General features: G+C 45.4%; 1 protein-coding gene across 3 annotated transcripts; it reads right to left on the bottom strand.

Moving 5' to 3' along the window:
- Nucleotides 1–261: 261 nt before the first annotated feature.
- On the bottom strand, nucleotides 262–14,246 carry GNPNAT1 (glucosamine-phosphate N-acetyltransferase 1). 3 transcript variants are annotated; one of them, XM_083621138.1, is made up of 6 exons: nucleotides 14,114–14,246; nucleotides 8,046–8,242; nucleotides 7,405–7,467; nucleotides 6,216–6,343; nucleotides 6,061–6,122; nucleotides 262–1,455 (listed from the first exon to the last, which is right to left on the bottom strand). In XM_083621138.1, exons 2-6 carry the CDS (start codon nucleotides 8,215–8,217, stop codon nucleotides 1,308–1,310), a joined length of 573 nt encoding a protein of 190 aa, XP_083477264.1. In that variant the 5' UTR covers nucleotides 8,218–8,242; nucleotides 14,114–14,246; the 3' UTR covers nucleotides 262–1,307. The 3 variants fall into 3 exon arrangements, with proteins under 3 accessions (XP_083477264.1, XP_083477265.1, XP_083477266.1); XM_083621139.1 differs by having other exon boundaries at nucleotides 13,854–14,164; XM_083621140.1 differs by lacking the exon at nucleotides 14,114–14,246 and adding an exon at nucleotides 13,814–13,835.
- Between the last annotated feature and the right edge of the window lie 3,660 nt (nucleotides 14,247–17,906).

Below are 17,906 nucleotides of genomic sequence, written 5' to 3' on the forward strand. Positions count from 1 at the left end.
TACCAGGGTCTGGGAGGCTCTCACGCCTTTTCCTGGCTATAGTTTAAAGGCCAATGGAATCAGCAATCTCATTTAGAACTTTTAAGTTGTGGATTCGTCCCCCTCCACAGGTTATGGTCCACTTAACTTCAAACATGTTCTCCATCCAACAGTATTCAATTGTCCCACGTGGATGAACTCCACTAACACTTCTCAAATTACCCAAGTAAAACAGCAGGCCAACTAGAGCACATCTAGACTAATGAAGAAGGAAGACCATAATTCAAAAGATTTTAACAGCCTCCATTTATTTATGTCTTAACAGTGCTTTTTAAAAAAACTGAATAAATAAACTTTAGTCACCCCCAATAAAGTTTTTAGAGTACCACAAAATGCATGAAATCCGCTTACGGTAGCCCTCAGTAATATTTTATAAAGCTATGTACTCGACTACAAAAATTTACTGCAGTGCCCTTCATTTGCTTGTAATGCCCAAGACTGCCCCCTTCAAGTTGAAATGGTGGGAGGAAAGTTGTCCCGTTATTGGCGGCTCATGGCAAGAAGTGCTACATGGCATCATCTAAAGCCCCAAGGCATGGGGGAGCTTCTGAGAGGTGGATTTGGGATCTGGAACATCTGCCGAGTGGGTTAGCATGGCAGAAGATTGCTTTTGCAAAGCATACATGTGATATAGCCCATGCTGGAAAAGAGGGGCCCCTGGCCCCACAGCCTTTTCACAGCTACAAGAGATAAGAATACAATATTTTAGAAATGCAGGTTCTTTGTGTAAGCAATAATTTTTACCAATTGTGACTGCTAGGGGACTAATAGAACCGCTCAGGCCGCTGCTCGACAAATCAGTTATTTCAGGGCTCTTCTGGGGCCCATGAAGATCTGAGGCGTACTAACGTCAAGACCAGTAACAGCCTGGTACAGACCTTGCATTTCTCCTACCCACATAACTAAAAACCTCGCAAGTCAGTCCTGTCTCATTAACCACCAATGAATTGGCAACACAAAACAGCACAAGACTTAGAAAAATACAAGGCAAGAAAGGAATCAGGTAAAAATATAGCCTTTGATTAAAAACCACCCCCCACCTGGCAATAATCTTTCACATCCCAGCTAGCAAAAAGCATTAACAGTAGGAAATGGCTTCTAAAACGTTTCCTGTCAGCAAGGAAACCTAAATCAAAGTCTGCTGTACTGTATTTATTGTCCCATCTCTGGAGGTGTTAATTTCATTTGCAGCCATTTGCTTTCCACAAAGAGAAAAGAGACAGTCCTCCACCAATGGTCCATTACATGAGATTACAGCTGGAAGTTCTTTAATTGAAGAATCTTTGATACATGTAGTTTTCTTCAGATACTGAATATCCAAATTTTTCATAGAAAGCAACATTTTTTGGCTGACACTCGAGAGTGATTTTGTAGCAATTCAGTCTCTTACTTAGCAATGTGAGAGTTGACATCAATCTAGAAGAAGAAGAGGAGGAGTTAATACAGTCATACCTTGTGTTGCGTTAGGTTCACGTTGCGTCTTTTCGGCTTGCGAACGCGGCAAACCTGGAAGTGGATACTTCTGGGTTTTGCTGTGCGCATGCAGAAGCGTTCTGCGCGCTTTGCACATGTGCAGAAGCGCTCTATCGCGCCCCGTGGTTGCGCAGAAGCGACACTCTAGCTGTAGACTTTTCGGGGTGCGGACGGCACCCCAGAATGGATCGTGTCCACAACCAGAGGTACCACTGTACTCTGAAACAAACTGTATGGGTATACTCTTGCAAAAGGATGTCAAACTGCATGTACCAGGCAACCGTGAATCTACACATCAGCACTGCTGCTGCTGTCACCATGCCCAAATGGACAGTAGGAGCCACTTTTCAGCAAAGGGAAAACACGAAGCTCCCAACCCTAACCCTGCAAGAAATGAGTGGAAGGAGACAAGAATTGCAGAGGGAGAGTATACAGTAAGATGAGACAGATACATCATTGTGATTGAATAAGGAAAGTCCAAAAGGAGTCTCTTAACTAGGGCAGGGGTTCTCAAACATTTTCTCCGGGCCACATGTTCAGGATAAAAATTAGCTTCTGTCAAACCAATTTTTTTATTGATAAATACATTGGAAAACAAAAAGAAGCAACTCCTAGCAGTGCTTGGTTTATAACCCAGAACACAACTACTTTATAATATGATCATGGGACATCCAGAAAGTATAAAACAATGCAGCTACATAAGAACAGGAATCATTCCAAAATATTAATGAGCCTCTTACATATGTACCTTGAGGATGTATACAGACCCAATGAGAGGTGCGAGCTTGCTTTTGCCAGGTAATCTCATTTGTATTAGGTCTAATTTGAGGCAAACAAATCAGCACAAAGAAGCCTTTCTCTTTTTTGATTGTCCACATTTGTCAAGGGTTGAAAATCCCTGTTCACAACAAGATATCATGTACAGGTGAAACTCGGAAAATTAGAATATCGTGGAAAAGTTCATTTATTTCAGTAATTCAACTTAAAAGGTGAAACTAATATGTGAGATAGACTCATGACATGCAAAGCAAGATATGTCAAGCCTTTATTTGTTATAATTGTGATGATCATGGCATACAGCTGATGAAAACACCAAATTAACAATCTCAGAAAATTAGAATATTAAATGAAATCAGCAAAACAAGAATTGCAAATAGAGCAATATTGGACCTATGAGAAGTAGAAGCATGCATATGTACTCAGTGGACCAACAGCAGCTGATGACATGGCTCCCCAAATCAACACAGATTGTGGAAACTTCACACTGGACTTCAAGCATCTGGCATTGTGTGCCTCCTCATTCTTCCTCCAGACTCTGGGTCCTTGGTTTCCAAATGAGATGCAAAAGCTGCTCTCATCAAAAAAGAGATTTGGGGAGCCATGTCATCAGCTGGTGTTGGTCCGCTGGGCTTCATTAAGTCCAGGGTCAACACAGCCGTCTACCAGAAGATTTTGGAGCACTTCATGCTTCCTTCCACAGATGAGCTTTATGGGGATGCTGACTTCATTTTCCAGCAGGACTTTGGCACCTGCCCACACTGCCAAAAGTACCAAAACCTGGTTCAATGCCCATGGGATTACTGTGCTTGATTGGCCAGCAAACTCGCCTGACCTGAACCCCATAGAGAATCTATAGGGGCATTGCCAAGAGACAGATGAGAGACATGAGACTGAGCAAGGCAGAAGAGCTGAAGGCTGCTATTGAAGCATCCTGGTCTTCCATAACACCTCAGCAGTGCCACAGGCTGATAGCATCCATGCCATGCCGCACTGAGGCAGTAAACTGATGCAAAAGGGGCCCAAACCAAGTACTGAGTATATATGCATTCTTCTACTTCTCAGAGGTCCAATATTTCTCTATTTGCAATCCTTGTTTTGCTGATTTCATTTAATATTCTAATTTTCTGAGATGGTTAATTTGGGGTTTTCATCAGCTGTATGCCATGATCATCACAATTAAAAGGCTTGACATATCTCGCTTTGCATGTCATGAGTCAATCTCATATATTAGTTTCATATATTAGTTTCACCTTTTAAGTTGAATTACTGAAATAAATGAACTTTTCCACGATATCCTAATTTTCCGAGTTTCACCTGCAGAAGAATGGCTGATGCTCTTGAAGATAGGTGTGGATACTGTTTCTGGTTGTATATCCCCCCCCATACTACACTAGACTGAAATGCTAAAAAATTTATTTGCTTGTCTTTGAATCTTCCTGCCACCCTTGCCTCCCTCTCCTGCCACACCCTTTGAGAACCACTGAACTAGGGAGACATTCCGCTCGAAGGAGGTTTGAAGTATATACCTTGGCAGGGTCCTGCAATTTGGTTATAGATTAAATGCCCAAAAGGCAAGCAAAGAACTATGCCAGTTGGAAAGAATAGAAGCGCAATGAGTCCAAACGGAGATGGGGTGGTGTTACCTTTTACATCCAAAGGAGATCAAGGGCTGTGTTTTAGCCAAATAACCTAATAAGGTAGGTTACAAATAAACTGGCTTCAGGTGAGACAGGGTTTGGGGGGGGTGCGCATATGGATGTGAATTTGGAGCTTCTTGAGAGCTATCTGGTTAGTGTTACTAGGCTGCTTGCTCAGCAATTAGAAGGTTCCCTGTTAAATTCCTGGCATCTCTTAAGAAACACTGGATAGTTGTTGTCATTTACTGTAGACAATACTGAACTGGATAGACCAAAGATCTAACTGTACAGTGGTACCTCGGGTTAAGTACTTACCGTATTTTTTGCTCTATAAGACTCACTTTTTCCCTCCTAAAAAGTAAGGGGAAATGTGTGTGCGTCTTATGGAGCGAATGCAGGCTGCGCAGCTATCCCAGAAGCCAGAACACCAAGAGGGATTGCTGCTTTCGCTGCACAGTGATCCCTCTTGCTGTTCTGGCTTCTGAGATTCAGAATATTTTTTTTTCTTGTTTTCCTCCTCCAAAAACTAGGTGCGTCTTGTGGTCTGGTGCGTCTTATAGAGCGAAAAATACGGTAATTTGTTCCAGAGGTCCATACTTAACCTGAAACTGTTCTTAACCTGAAGCACCACTTTAGCTAATGGGGCCTCCTGCTGCTGCCGGTCTGCCGGAGCACAATTTCTGTTCTCATCCTGAAGCAAAGTTCTTAACCTGAAGCACTATTTCTGGGTTAGCAGAGTCTGTAACCTGAAGCATATGTAACCTGAAGCGTATGTAACCCGAGGTACCACTGTATAAGACAGCTCTTTTCTGAAAGCCCAACGCTTCTGGAAGTGCTTAAGAGACTCAAATCAGGGTGATGAAGCTGTGGCCCACCAGATCAACTCTGACCATACGTCATACTGGGCGCGGCTGGTGTGAATTGGTCCAACATCATTTGGAGACCCACAAATTCCCCATCCATGGGCAAAGGGTATGAGCTGTAAAATTGCTGATTCAAGTGTTAAGAGAACTTGTCATAGAGCTAAGTGGTCTTCAAAAAGCCACTTCCCTCAACCTCACTCCTGCAATACAGGGATAATACCAGCCCCATATTACAGAATGGTTGTAAAGAATGAATATGACTAGTTTGGGATGCTTGAAAGGTGTTATATAAATATCAATTTATTGCTTTAGAAGAAGTTTAGCCTTGCAGAATGTGTGTTTGGGGGAGAGCGTCAGACACCATTGGTGATTTTTATTGCTATTGTTATTTTTTATTAAATTTCTGTATCGCCATTCATCCAAGGGTCACGGGGCAGCTTACAGTATAAAAACAAAAAAAATGCATAACGTAGTAACAAGCAAACACCACCCCTCCTACAGTTTAAAAGGCCATAGCTTTCTTAATCCGCCAAAGCCCTGGGAGAAGAGGAAAGTTTTTGTCCGGCTTAAAAATACGTAATGAAGGCGCCAGATGAACCTCCCTGGGAAGAGAATTCCACAAGCGGGGAGGCACCTCGGAAAAGGCCCGTTCTCATAGAGGAGGCACACAAAGAAAGGCCAGAATGCTTGCAAGGACTGGGTTGGTTCATATGGCGAGAGGCGGTCCTTGCTCACTTGCTCACTTAGGTCTTGTGGGGCATGTAATAATAATAATAATAATATTTTTATTTATTTATACCCCGCCCTCCCCAGCCAAGGCTGGGCTCAGGGCAGCTAACAAGCAATAATAAAAATAAGTTGAATGAATACAACTTAAAAACAAAATTAAAATACAACATTAAAATATTGAAATATTAAAATGTAGCCTCATCGCAGGAGGAGAAAGGAAAATAAAAAAGAAAGAGGGGGAGGGAATCAAAGTGGCTCCAAGCCAAAGGCCAGGTGGAACAACTCTGTCTTACAGGCCCTGCGGAAAGAAATCAGATCCTGCAGGGCCCTGGTCTCATGAGACAGAGCGTTCTACCAGGCCGGGGCCAGTGTTGAAAAGGCCCTGGCTCTGGTTTAAGCTAATCTAAGGGCCTGGGACCACTAGGGTGTTGCTATTTATGGACCTTGAGGCTCTCCATGGGGCACAGCAGGAGAGGCAGCTGGCGCCACTCCCCACAACCCGGCTGGTAAGCTACTGCAGACGATTAACAGCCACTTACAATTTCCCAAGTTGTTTTCCTCTGCATTCTCCGCTTACAACAACGTCTTCTATTCTTCCCCTCTGTGAAGACAGGCAATACCACTTAGCCGCTGAGTACTAGAAAGTGCCAGAACTTATTCACAGCAACAGGATTTCCCGCACTACCCAACATACCTTTGCACACGAGTGAGTAAACTTGTGTTCTATGACTAAAGTTGCAGTAGCCACAATCTCTCCTAGAATAGTATCTTCCACTACTGTAACGTAGTAGTCCCCAGAACTCTTCATGTGTTCGAATGTTTCTAGAAAATACAGGTAGGAGCATTCTTGGTAAGAGGATCTACATTCCCCTGGTATGGGGGTTTCCTATAGCTCTGCTCAGGTTTGCGTACCCAGATTATAATTACTATTATTATTATTATTACTACTACTACTACATACATGGGACACGGGTGGCGCTGTGGGTTAAACCACAGAGCCTAGGACTTGCCGATCAGAAGGTTGGCGGTTCGAATCCCCGCAACGGGGTGAGCTCCCGTTGCTCGGTCCCAGCTTCTGCCAACCTAGCAGTTCGAAAGCACATCAAAGTGCAAGTAGATCAATAGTTACCGCTCCGGTGGGAAGGTAAACGGCGTTTCTGTGCGCTGCTCTGGTTCACCAGAAGCGGCTTAGTCCTGCTGGCCACATGACCTGGAAGCTGTACGCCGGCTCCCTCGGCCAATAAAGCGAGATGAGCACCACAACCCCAGAGTCGGCCACAACCAGACCTAATGGTCAGGGGTCCCTTTACCTTTACCTTACTACTACATACATACATACTTACTTACTTACTTACTTACTTACTAAATTTGTATACCACCCTTCATATGAAGATCCCAGGGCAGTTGACAACATAAAAATACAAAATGAGAACACAAAATACTTAATAAAACAAAAGCAAAACAATAACCCCCACTCCCACAAACACATTTAAAAGGCCCTAGAATGTTCAATCAGCCAAAGTTATAGTTATAACTTTGTTATAAGAAAGGCCTAGTTATAGAGAAACAATTTTGCCTGGCACCTAAAAACGATCTGCCAGAATATATTGCGCCTAACCCTTGACAAGCAGGTGAATAGAATGTGAGGGTCTCTTACAGGAAAGGCAAGTGATGTGCAACTGTCGATGTAGTCAAATGTATAGGCTGCCCAATGACTGGGTTCCCCCTGCTTTTTTTGCTACTTAAACCACTCCTCACACCCATCAACTCATGCTTTACCAACAAAACATCTCTTTTAGAAGCCAAGCAAGGTCGGTGAGACAGCTGCACTGAAGCAAACCCCCCGTTCCCTTCATCCAAGCTGCAAAATACAAGGTACTCACTGATGAATTTCTCAGGGCTGACAATTCCTGTTTCTGTCAGTTGACCTAAAACTTTTAAAAAGCCTGCAAGAGAGAGAAAGGGTTTGCATAAATGTATTTTTCAAGGCAAGCACAAAACTCGATATTCAAGTAGAGATTCCGCAAGTAGTGTCCACAATTCAGTGTCTGGAGTGATGTGGGATACAAGATCCAAGAAGCCACTACAATACAGTTTTTCAAGTGTAGTGAAATGGGCAAGATTTTTAGACAGCCCTTCAGCAAAGCTATCAGGGCAGCATAGAATAAAGTTAATAAAAACACCCCCAAAAATGAAAAATCACGCACAAGCTAGCAGAGGAGAGGAACCACACAAAACCTAGCAAAGCGGATATAGTGCTTTTTACATTCAGAATTATTTTTCTTTGGCAATGACTCATAGCCGAGTAAGATTGTCTTCCATAAACACGGAATTATTTTAAGCCCCGCCTATCCAAGACCTACAGTCCTGCTCTTCTTACAATGCATTTTCTACAAAACTATCCACTGTAAGACTTAATATTTTGCTCTGGCCGTTGTCCTCAAATGCAGTCCTGGGTTACGATGTGCATATGTAGCCTTTGAGTTCAAGTGGACTTAGGCGTTCAGAGAAAAGTGAGCTGTACCTTTGTTGATGTCGGCAATGCAAAGTGGCCGCAAAACTAAACCACTGCCCGGTTCCACAGGAGAAATAGCAGGGGAAAACGTCACGGTATTCTGACTCCAGTCCAGTTCCTGAAGGAGGCGAGGGTCATACAATGGCGTGGTGTCAGGCTTTACTGTTGCTGCAGGCATCATGGCAGCTGAGACTGCAACTGGCGTACTGGAATTAAAAAACAATGATTCACATTTGGAAATAGTTTAGCGTTTCTATGTTTTTTGCTCGTTATAAGTTTATTTACTGCCTTTCTAACCCCATGCAGTTACCTAATGTGGCTAACAGCTGTGGGGTGTTTCAGTCCTTGGACCAGCCTTAAATAATGCCAAACTGACCTTCGTCTTGTCCTAAACTTTCCAGGCAGCCTATGGCTCTGCTCCTAATTTTGACTTGCCTTCTGTCCCAGTAAAAGGTAAAGGGACCCCTGACCATTAGGTCCAGTCACGGCCGACTCTGGGGTTGCGGCGCTCATCTCGCTTTATTGGCCGAGGGAGCCGGCGTACAGCTTCTGGGTTGTGTGGCCAGCATGACTAAGCCGCTTCTGGCGAACCAGAGCAGCGCACGGAAACGCTGTTTACCTTCCCGCCGGAGCAGTACCTATTTATCTACTTGCACTTTGAGGTGCTTTTGAACTGCTAGGTTGGCAGGAGCAGGGACCGAGCAACGGGAGCTCACCCCGTCGTGGGGATTCGAACCGCCGACCTTCTGATCGGCAAGTCCCACGCTCTGTGGTTTAACCCACAGCGCCAGTGCAAATACACAGATTTTCCCCAGGTTAAGAAATGCTAGAAAAATGGAATCTAGAACACAGGAATAATTTAAACTATTCCTTTCAGGTGCCAAGAGAGATAAGAATTTGACAAGGGGCTGCTGTTGCTCCTCTTCCAAATATCTTTTAAACTAGCCATGTTCCTTACTTTAACTCACAGCTAAAACATAAAATCGTAATAATGCATGTGATTCAAAGATACCATCTAAAAATATTTGACACTTGTACCGAAACTTTCAGAAGTTAAAATATACATTCCATATCAATGCCACCCATCTGAAATGTAAGATAAATAAGAACATGATTGCATAGCAGGCTATTACCTTGATGTCTCTGACGCAACAAAAGGTTAACATTAAAGCAATATTTATTTTTTCATCAGACAGGTTCTTTGAACTAAAAAATACACCAGGATCTGGGGTTAAACAAACACCCCAAGCACAGAATATGAACTTTTAGATAACAATGTTTGTGTTTGGAGGGCTTTCTTTTCTCAGGGGAACAAACTTATAAAACATTTTACAGAGCAAGAGCTACTATCATTCATACTGTAATTTGTGCATACCACAAAATTACAAGGAATTAGCATTATTCCAGCCAAGAGAGTGAGCTTTCTCTTATAGTCTGCCTAAAGCTAGTCATCTCTGCAAAGACTGAAAGTAGGCAGCCAATTTCATCTTTCCCCTTTTGCGTATCAGCAGGCAAGAGGGAAGGGTCTTGTACACACCAACGATTATTTCGCCATGCTAATGTTCATAAGCCAAAATGAGCGCCAGTGGAACTCACTGCACCAATTCTTGGCCACCCTGAACATGTGATCTATAAGGTGATCCAGACTAAAACTTCCATCATTGCTGACCACGCTGGCTGGGGCTGGTGGGACCTGCAGTTCAAAATATCTGGAGGGCAGCAGGTTGGGGATCTACAGGATGCAAAGTGTGAAGGCGAGGATTCAAAGGTCCCTTTCCCAGGCAGTATAGCAGAAGTAGGGAAACTGTGGTCCTCCAAGTGTTGTTGACTCCAACTCCCATCAGCCCCAGCCAGAATGGACAGTGAAAGGGATGGGAGCTGGAGTCCAAAGGCACCTTGATCACAGCTTCCCCCATATTAATAATAATAATAATAAATTTATTATATATATATATATATATACACACACACACACACACATACATACACACCCACACACCCCCTGCCCTCCCCGGCCTAACACCAATAAAATTATAATAAAACATAATAGGGGAAAACAAACAAACAAACAAAAACCAGTTTATTAAAATACGAGTTAAAATACAATTTAAAATGCAGCCTCATTTTAAAAGTACCCATAGATCAAAACCATAAGGGGAGGGAAACATAAGGGTCAGACTGAGCCCAAACCAAAGGCCAGGCGGAACAGCTCTGGCTTGCAGGCCCTGCGGAAAGATGTCAAGTCCCACAGGGCCCTGGTCTCTTGGGACAGAGCGTTCCACCAAGTCGGGGCCAGTACTGAAAAGGCCCTGGCCCTAGTTGAGACCAATCTAACAACATTGCGACTTGGGATCTCTAAAATGTTGTCATTTGTGGACCTTAAGGTCCTCCGTGGGACATACCAAGAGAGGCGGTCCTGTAGGTACGAGGTTCTAGGCCGCATAGGTCTTTAAAGGTCAAAACCAGCACCTTAAACCTGACCCTGTACTCCACTGTGAGCCAGTGCAGCTCGTATAACATATAACAAGCCACTGGTGGAACCAGGAGCACTTTAAAAAAAATACTTTTTAAAAATAAACAACACCAATTTATAAACTGATTCACAGCCTGGAGTTATTAAGGCAGTACACAGTATGACAAAATAAGTTAATCTGTGTGGTGTGTCACTGGAAGGGGGTGTCTGCTGTTCATAGGAAGAGTCGAGAATTCCATTGGCAGAATCCAGACCTAAAGCAGCTCTCGATGCCAGACCTCTTTCCTTGACGGCAACACCTATGTTGCAAGGTGTACGGATCCCTGTTCAACATACAGGGAACATACAGTTCTGCAGTTGAGTCAACCGCTAAGGGTAAAGAATGAAATGAAGGAAACGTTTGCTATAATGTGAAGAAAGCAAACAAGGAAATAGCTGGCTACACTTTGCATCCGTGTACTTTTGTAGAAAACTGGGTGTGAATTCACAGTAATCCTTCTCGTCTGACTCGGCACACCATGCCCAAAGAAGCAAACCCATCCTGTCATTTGAGCTCAACTCTCTTTGGCTGACAGAATTACCAGTACATTTTACTGGATATTTATTTCAGAGACGTAGATGTTCCACAGCTCTCACTAGCTGCCGGCATCTTCCCTTCTAACCCATTGGGGCAAAATGCTTAAAGAGCGCTGGAACATTGGTGTGGGAGATCAAGAGTTCAAATCCCTACTCTGCCATGAAGCTCGCTGCATGACCCTGGGCCAGTTGCTGTCTCTTAGTTTAACTTTAGCCTACTTTGCAGGGTGGGTGTGACGGTTAAACAGAATTGTGTGCGTCACCTTGTGCTCCTTGAAGGAAAGGTGGGATATAAATCTAATAATAAATAAAAATAATAAAATTTTGTTTATATCCCGCCCTCCCCAGCCGAAGCCGGTCTCAGAGCGGCTAACAACAGTAAAAGTAACACAGTTTACATAAAATCACAATCAATTAATTGAAATGCATTCTAAAATCAATTCATTATAAAATCAATTCAAAATCAAATTGATGGCAACCATTGGGCAAGAGTTCTATGAGGATTACAGAAGGAGGGGGTCAGACTGTGCCTTGGCCAAAGGCCTGGGGGAACAGCTCCGTCTTGCAGGCCTTGCAGAAAGATGTCAAGTCCCGTAGGGCTCTAGTCTCTTGTGACAGAGCGTTCCACCAGATTGGGGCCATGACCGAAAAGGCCCTGGCTCTGGTTGAGGCCAGCCTAACCTCCCTGTGGCCTGGGATCTCCAAGATATTTTTGTTTGAAGACCGTAAGGTCCTCCATGGGACATTCCAGTACGAGGGTCCTAGGCCGCAGAGGGCTTTAAAGGTTAAAACCAGCACCTTAAACCTGATCCTGTACTCCATCGGGAGGGAGCCAGTGCAGCTGGTATGGCACCGGGTGAATGTGATCCCACGGCAAGGACCCCGTAAGGAGTCTCACCATGGCATTCTGGTCTCTGGCTCTTAACCCAAAAGTTGGTGGTTCGAGTCCTCCCAAGGACGGCTAAGGGCGGGATTCCTGCATCGCAGGGGGCTGGACTAGATGACCCCTGGGTCCCTTCCAACTCTACGATTCTATGAATAACCCATAAGGACAAACGTAAGAAAAGCCGCCTTCTATCAGGCCAAAGATCTGCCTAGTCCAGCATCTCGTTCTCACGGGTAATAAGAATAATAGTAATAATTTATTATTTATACCCCACCCAGCTGGCTGGGCTTCCCCAGCCACTCTGGGCAGCTTCCAACAAAACACTAAAATACATAACCTATTAAACATTAAAAGCTTCCCTAAACAGGGCTGGCTTCAGATGTCTTCTAAAAGTTTGGTAGTTATTTTTCTCTTTGACATCTGGCGGGAGGGCGTTCCACAGGGAGGGTGCCACCACCGAGAAGGCCCTCTGCAAGGCAGATGCCCCACTGGAAAGCGCACAAGCAGGAGGGGGCTTCTTTCCCTGCTGGCAGTGCCCAGCCCCTGGGATCCCTCAGCGATGCTTCTCAACATCTCACAACGACAGGAGTGCCCCAGGTATCTCCAAGTCAGCTGCCAGCTCTGACAACCGGGAGGCCAGACAGACGCTTTCTTCGATCCCCACAACAACCCTGTGAGGTAGGTTAGGCTGAGAGGCAGGGAATGGCCCAGGGAGAGCTTCATGGCCAAGGGAGGATTCGCACCCTGGTCTCCCATGTCCGAGTCCGAAATTCTTAGCCACATAGATATATCGATATATAGAAACTTGGAGAGTCTTTCTATAGGAAGTGTGCATGCAAATGAATATACTCAGAATAAACTTAGTTGGTCTCTTAAGGTGCTACTGGGCAATTTTTAAATTTATTTTGGGAGAGTCTTCTAGCCATGGAACCTGGACCTTGGGCTGTTTCTCACCCTGGACATCAGCTAATCCAGCTCCACAGCAGATCGTACCTGAATCAGTTTATGCGCCCCATATGCATTTCTGCCACAGATCACTCGGGTGTAGCAAAAAGGAAGGTTGAGAGGAGCATCTTGCAAAGAAAACGTGCAAATAAGAGGCAAGTGCCTACGTAGCCCTGCCGCCCCGGGGCTGCAATCCCAGACTGGCACCTGCCATAGCTGTCAACTTTCAGATTTGAAAATAAGGGATCTGCAGCCTCACCTGTCCTGGGGAGCCTCAAAAAGAAGGGGTCAGCAGCCTCACCTGTCCCGGGGAGCCTCGAAAGTAAGGGATCTGCAGCTTCACCTGTCCTGGGGAGCCTCGAAAATAAGGGGTCAGCAGCCTCACCTGTCCCGGGGAGCCTCGAAAATAAGGGGTCAGCAGCCTCACCTGTCCCGGGGAGCCTCGAAAATAAGGGGTCAGCAGCCTCACCTGTCCCGGGGAGCCTCGAAAATAAGGGGTCAGCAGCCTCACCTGTCCTGGGGAGCCTCGAAAATAAGGGGTCAGCAGCCTCACCTGTCCCGGGGAGCCTCGAAAATAAGGGGTCAGCAGCCTCACCTGTCCTGGGGAGCCTCAAAAATAAGGGATCTGCAGCTTCACCTGTCCTGGGGAGCCTCGAAAATAAGGGATCTGCAGCTTCACCTGTCCTGGGGAGCCTCAAAAATAAGGGATCTGCAGCCTCACCTGTCCTGGGGAGCCTCGAAAATAAGGGATCTGCAGCCTCACCTGTGCCGGGGACAGTCTACGGGATAGCAGCGGGAAACGTCGCTGGAATAAGGGAATTTTCCGCAAAAAAAAGGGAAGGTTGACAGCTATGGCACCTGCCATGCTACAACCCCCCCCCTCCTCCAAGAGCTTACCTGGGAGGCGCCGCCACACCTGCAACGGGGGGGGGCCAACCTGGCAGGGTCCTTGCAATCCTTGAGGCAACTGGCAATATTTTATCCGCCGCCCAAAAGGGAAGAAGTCTTGAGGAACTGGGCTCGCCCGGAAGCCCCCTTCCACCTGACGGAGCGGCTACTCGGCCGGCGCTCTGCCCATGCTCAGAGGCACTCTTGTCACCCTGTAGGTTCCATAGGGCTCTTCCCGTCTCCTCCCCCCCCCCCGAGTTGATTGACTCCCCCCTCACCCCCGCGCGCCCACGTCACCCCCGCACTTACCCTCCGCGTGCACGCGCCGCGCTCTCCCGCCTTCTCCCCCCCTCGCGAGACGCCGGCTGAGGGGAGAAGCGGCGATGGGGCGCCTCCCAGCGCGCATGCGCAGGATCCCGGCGGCGGGCGTAGCTGTGACTGACGTGGCGGCTCGCCCGGAGGGGCGGGGCCCGAAGAGGAGCCAATCGGGAAAGGGCGCTCCTTGCCTAGCCCCGCCTCCGTCCTCGCTCGCTCGCTCCATGCCAGGCTGGCCAGTGCGCATGCGCTCTGCCTCTTAAGGAAGGCAAGCGGGGCGGGGAAGACGGAATGCCGAACGCCCCGGGGCGCGCATGCGTACTGCTTTCCCATGCTTCGGCGTGTTCAAAAGCGCGTTATATTTAAACGTCGTTCTCGTTATCGTCGTTATCGCTGTTATCGTTATCGTTATTATTATCGTGACTATGTATCTCTTATTTATTTATTTATTTATTTTTTATTATCTTTATTGGATTAGAGAGAAAGCGTGAATTAAACATGACATCCAAATATTTAAAAAGTTAAAGAAAAAAACACAATAAAGGTAAAAATATAAAAAGGAAATAAAGGGGGAAAAGAAAAAGAATGAAAAATGAAAAAGAATTAGTCAAGTGCACAAAATTGTTCAAAGGATACAAACAGTAGTTTGAATATTCCATAAGCCAGGTTCTCAGAAATAAATGACATTTGTAATCCTTCTTTTCTTTCTTTCTTTAAAGTCACTTTCTGTTCAGGAAAACTAGTTTGAATCCCTGCTATATTAGTTGACTTCCCTCTGTCTCTTTGCAGCTTCAACGCTTCTCTTGAGTGACAAATATTCTGTATTCATTTATTAAAATCAGTTTTCCCCATTATATCTGTGAGATTAATTTTAAGCAAAACCAAGTATTGTTTGTGTTTTACTATATATCTTTTAGTGCGCTGCTACCTATGCTTTGGAACTCCCTGCCTCTTGATAACCGAGCCTACCCAGATACCTAGAAAGCTGGCGTGCGTTTTAGTTTTATAGAAATCATAGAATTGGAAGGGACCTCTAGGGTCATCTAGTCCAACCCCCTGCAATGCAGGAATCTTCTTGGCCAAAGCGTCCATGACACCAAAGAGGGAGAGGAGCCATGCTTGATTTCTCCTGGGATCCAAGGCTATGGGAGAAGCAAGACCTCCTGGGACGTTGAGGCATATGTGTAAATATAGCGTAGATCCTCAGACACCGCAGTCTCAGCTCTGTCTCATTCCAAGGACACAGAGCCTGGAACCCCTGAAATCTCATACTGCTTGCATAATTGGATAATTGGATAATAAATTTTAATTTTCTGAAATGTTTTAATTGTTTTTACTAATAATTGTATTGCTCTTTTTGTAAAGTGCTTTGAGCTTTTTTTTTTTCAATCAAGCGGTATACACATTTTTTTGAATAAATAAATATTATATTATTATACATCATCATCATCATTATTATTAGCAGCAGCTATCCTATCTTTAAAAGACATCTGAAGGCAGCCCTGTTTAGGGAAGTTTTTAATATTTCGTGCTGTATTGTTTTTAACACTCGATTGGGAGCCGCCCAGAGTGGCTGGGGAAACTCAGCCAGATGGGCGGGGTATAAATAATAAATTATTATTATTATTATTATTATTATTATTATTATTATTATTACTACAACTACTACCACTACTACTAAAAATAATAAGTCATAGTAATGAATATGATCGTGTCTGATGCTTTACAGAGGAACCAAAATCAAGTAGATCTGCCCCGAAGAAATAATAATAATAAAGCTTAATTATGCTTAAAATTCTACAAGGCAGGCTTAAGCAGTATGTGGAAAGCTAGAGAGTTCCAGAAAGCCATCTACTTCTGCTTCATTGACTATGCAAAAGCCTTTGACTGTGTCGACCACAGCAAACTATGGCAAGTTCTTAAAGAAATGGGAGTGCCTGATCACCTCATCTGTCTCCTGAGAAATCTCTATGTGGGACAAGAAGCTACAGTTAGAACTGGATATGGAACAACGGATTGGTTCAAAATTGGGAAAGGAGTACGGCAAGGCTGTATATTGTCTCCCTGCTTATTTAACTTATATGCAGAATTCATCATGCGAAAGGCTGGGCTGGATGAATCCCAAGCCGGAATTAAGATCGCCGGAAGAAATATCAACAACCTCAGATATGCAGATGACACAACCTTGATGGCAGAAAGTGAGGAGGAATTAAAGAACCTTTTAATGAGGGTGAAAGAGGAGAGTGCAAAATATGGTCTGAAGCTCAACATCAAAAAAAAACGAAGATCATGGCCACTGGGCCCATCACCTCCTGGCAAATAGAAGGGGAAGAAATGGAGGCAGTGAGAGATTTTACTTTCTTGGGCTCCATGATCACTGCAAATGGTGACAGCAGCCACGAAATTAAAAGACGCCTGCTTCTTGGGAGAAAAGCAATGACGAACCTAGACAGCAGCTTAAAAAGCAGAGACATCACCTTGCAAACAAAGGTCCGTCTAGTTAAAGCCATGGTTTTCCCAGTAGTGATGTATGGAAGTGAGAGCTGGACCATAAAGAAGGCTGATCGCCGAAGAATTGATGCTTTTGAATTATGGTGCTGGAGGAGACTCTTGAGAGTCCCATGAACTGCAAGAAGATCCAACCTCTCCCTTCTGAAGGAAATCAGCCCTGAGTGCTCACTGGAAGGACAGATCCTGAAGCTGAGGCTCCAAGACTTTGGCCACCTCATGAGAAGAGAAGACTCCCTGGAAAAGACCCTGATGCTGGGAAAGATGGAGGGCACAAGGAGAAGGGGACGACAGAGGACGAGATGGTGGGACAGTGTTCTCGAAGCTACAAACATGAGTCTGACCAAACTGCGGGAGGCAGTGGAAGACAGGAGTGCCTGGCGTGCTCTGGTCCAGGGGGTCACGAAAAGTCGGACACGACTAAACGACTAAACAACAACAACAATAATAATTTATTTATACCCCGCCCATCTGTCTGTTACAGTTTAAAAACTGCTAAAAGTATTTCCCTTCTCCAATATTGGCATCTTTCTTGTTTGTGGGAGAAGAGCCATCGCTAAACTCAAAATGAAAACACTTTCCCCCTTCTTGAGCCCCAGCGTGTCATTTTGGTGTTTTTCACCCTCATTATTCCTCCGTTTTGGTGAGTCATCTTCCAGTGCTTTGGTGACTCAGCTTCTGGCATGGGGAACCCCCAGACACACATTTGCCTATAAGGGACACACCCAGGGAATCACTTTCATGGCCAGCGTCACCACAGCTCCCTCCTCCGCTTCCCCCTCGGCAAGCGGGAAGAATTCATATATGGAGTTCTCAAGACGTTCCAGAAACCTGTAGCCCAGGAGGGAATCCGAGTAGGGAGGGAAAGAGGGACAAAGGCTGCATAACCCCCGGCCATCCTTCAAGGCACCCCAGGTGCCACAGCCCACTGGTTGAAAGCCACTGATTTAGGGCATTTATACCCTGCTATTCAGGGACACAGGTGGCACCGTGGGTTAAACCACAGAGCCAAGGGCTTGCCAATCAGAAGGTTGGTGGTTCAAATCCCCGCGACGGGGTGAGCTCCCGTTGCTCGTTCCCTGCTCCTGCCAACCTAGCAGTTCAAAAGCACGTCAAAGTGCAAGCAGATAAATAGGTACCACTCCGGCGGGAAGGTAAATGGCGTTTCCGTGCGCTGCTCTGGTTCGCCAGAAGCGGCTTAGTCATGCTGGCCACATGACCTGGAAGCTGTACGCCGGCTCCCTCGGCCAGTAAAGCTAGATGAGCGCCGCAACCCCAG

This window comes from Podarcis filfolensis (assembly GCF_964270895.1).
Source record: "Podarcis filfolensis genome assembly, chromosome: 1".
NCBI classification, from domain to species: Eukaryota; Metazoa; Chordata; class Lepidosauria; order Squamata; family Lacertidae; genus Podarcis; species Podarcis filfolensis.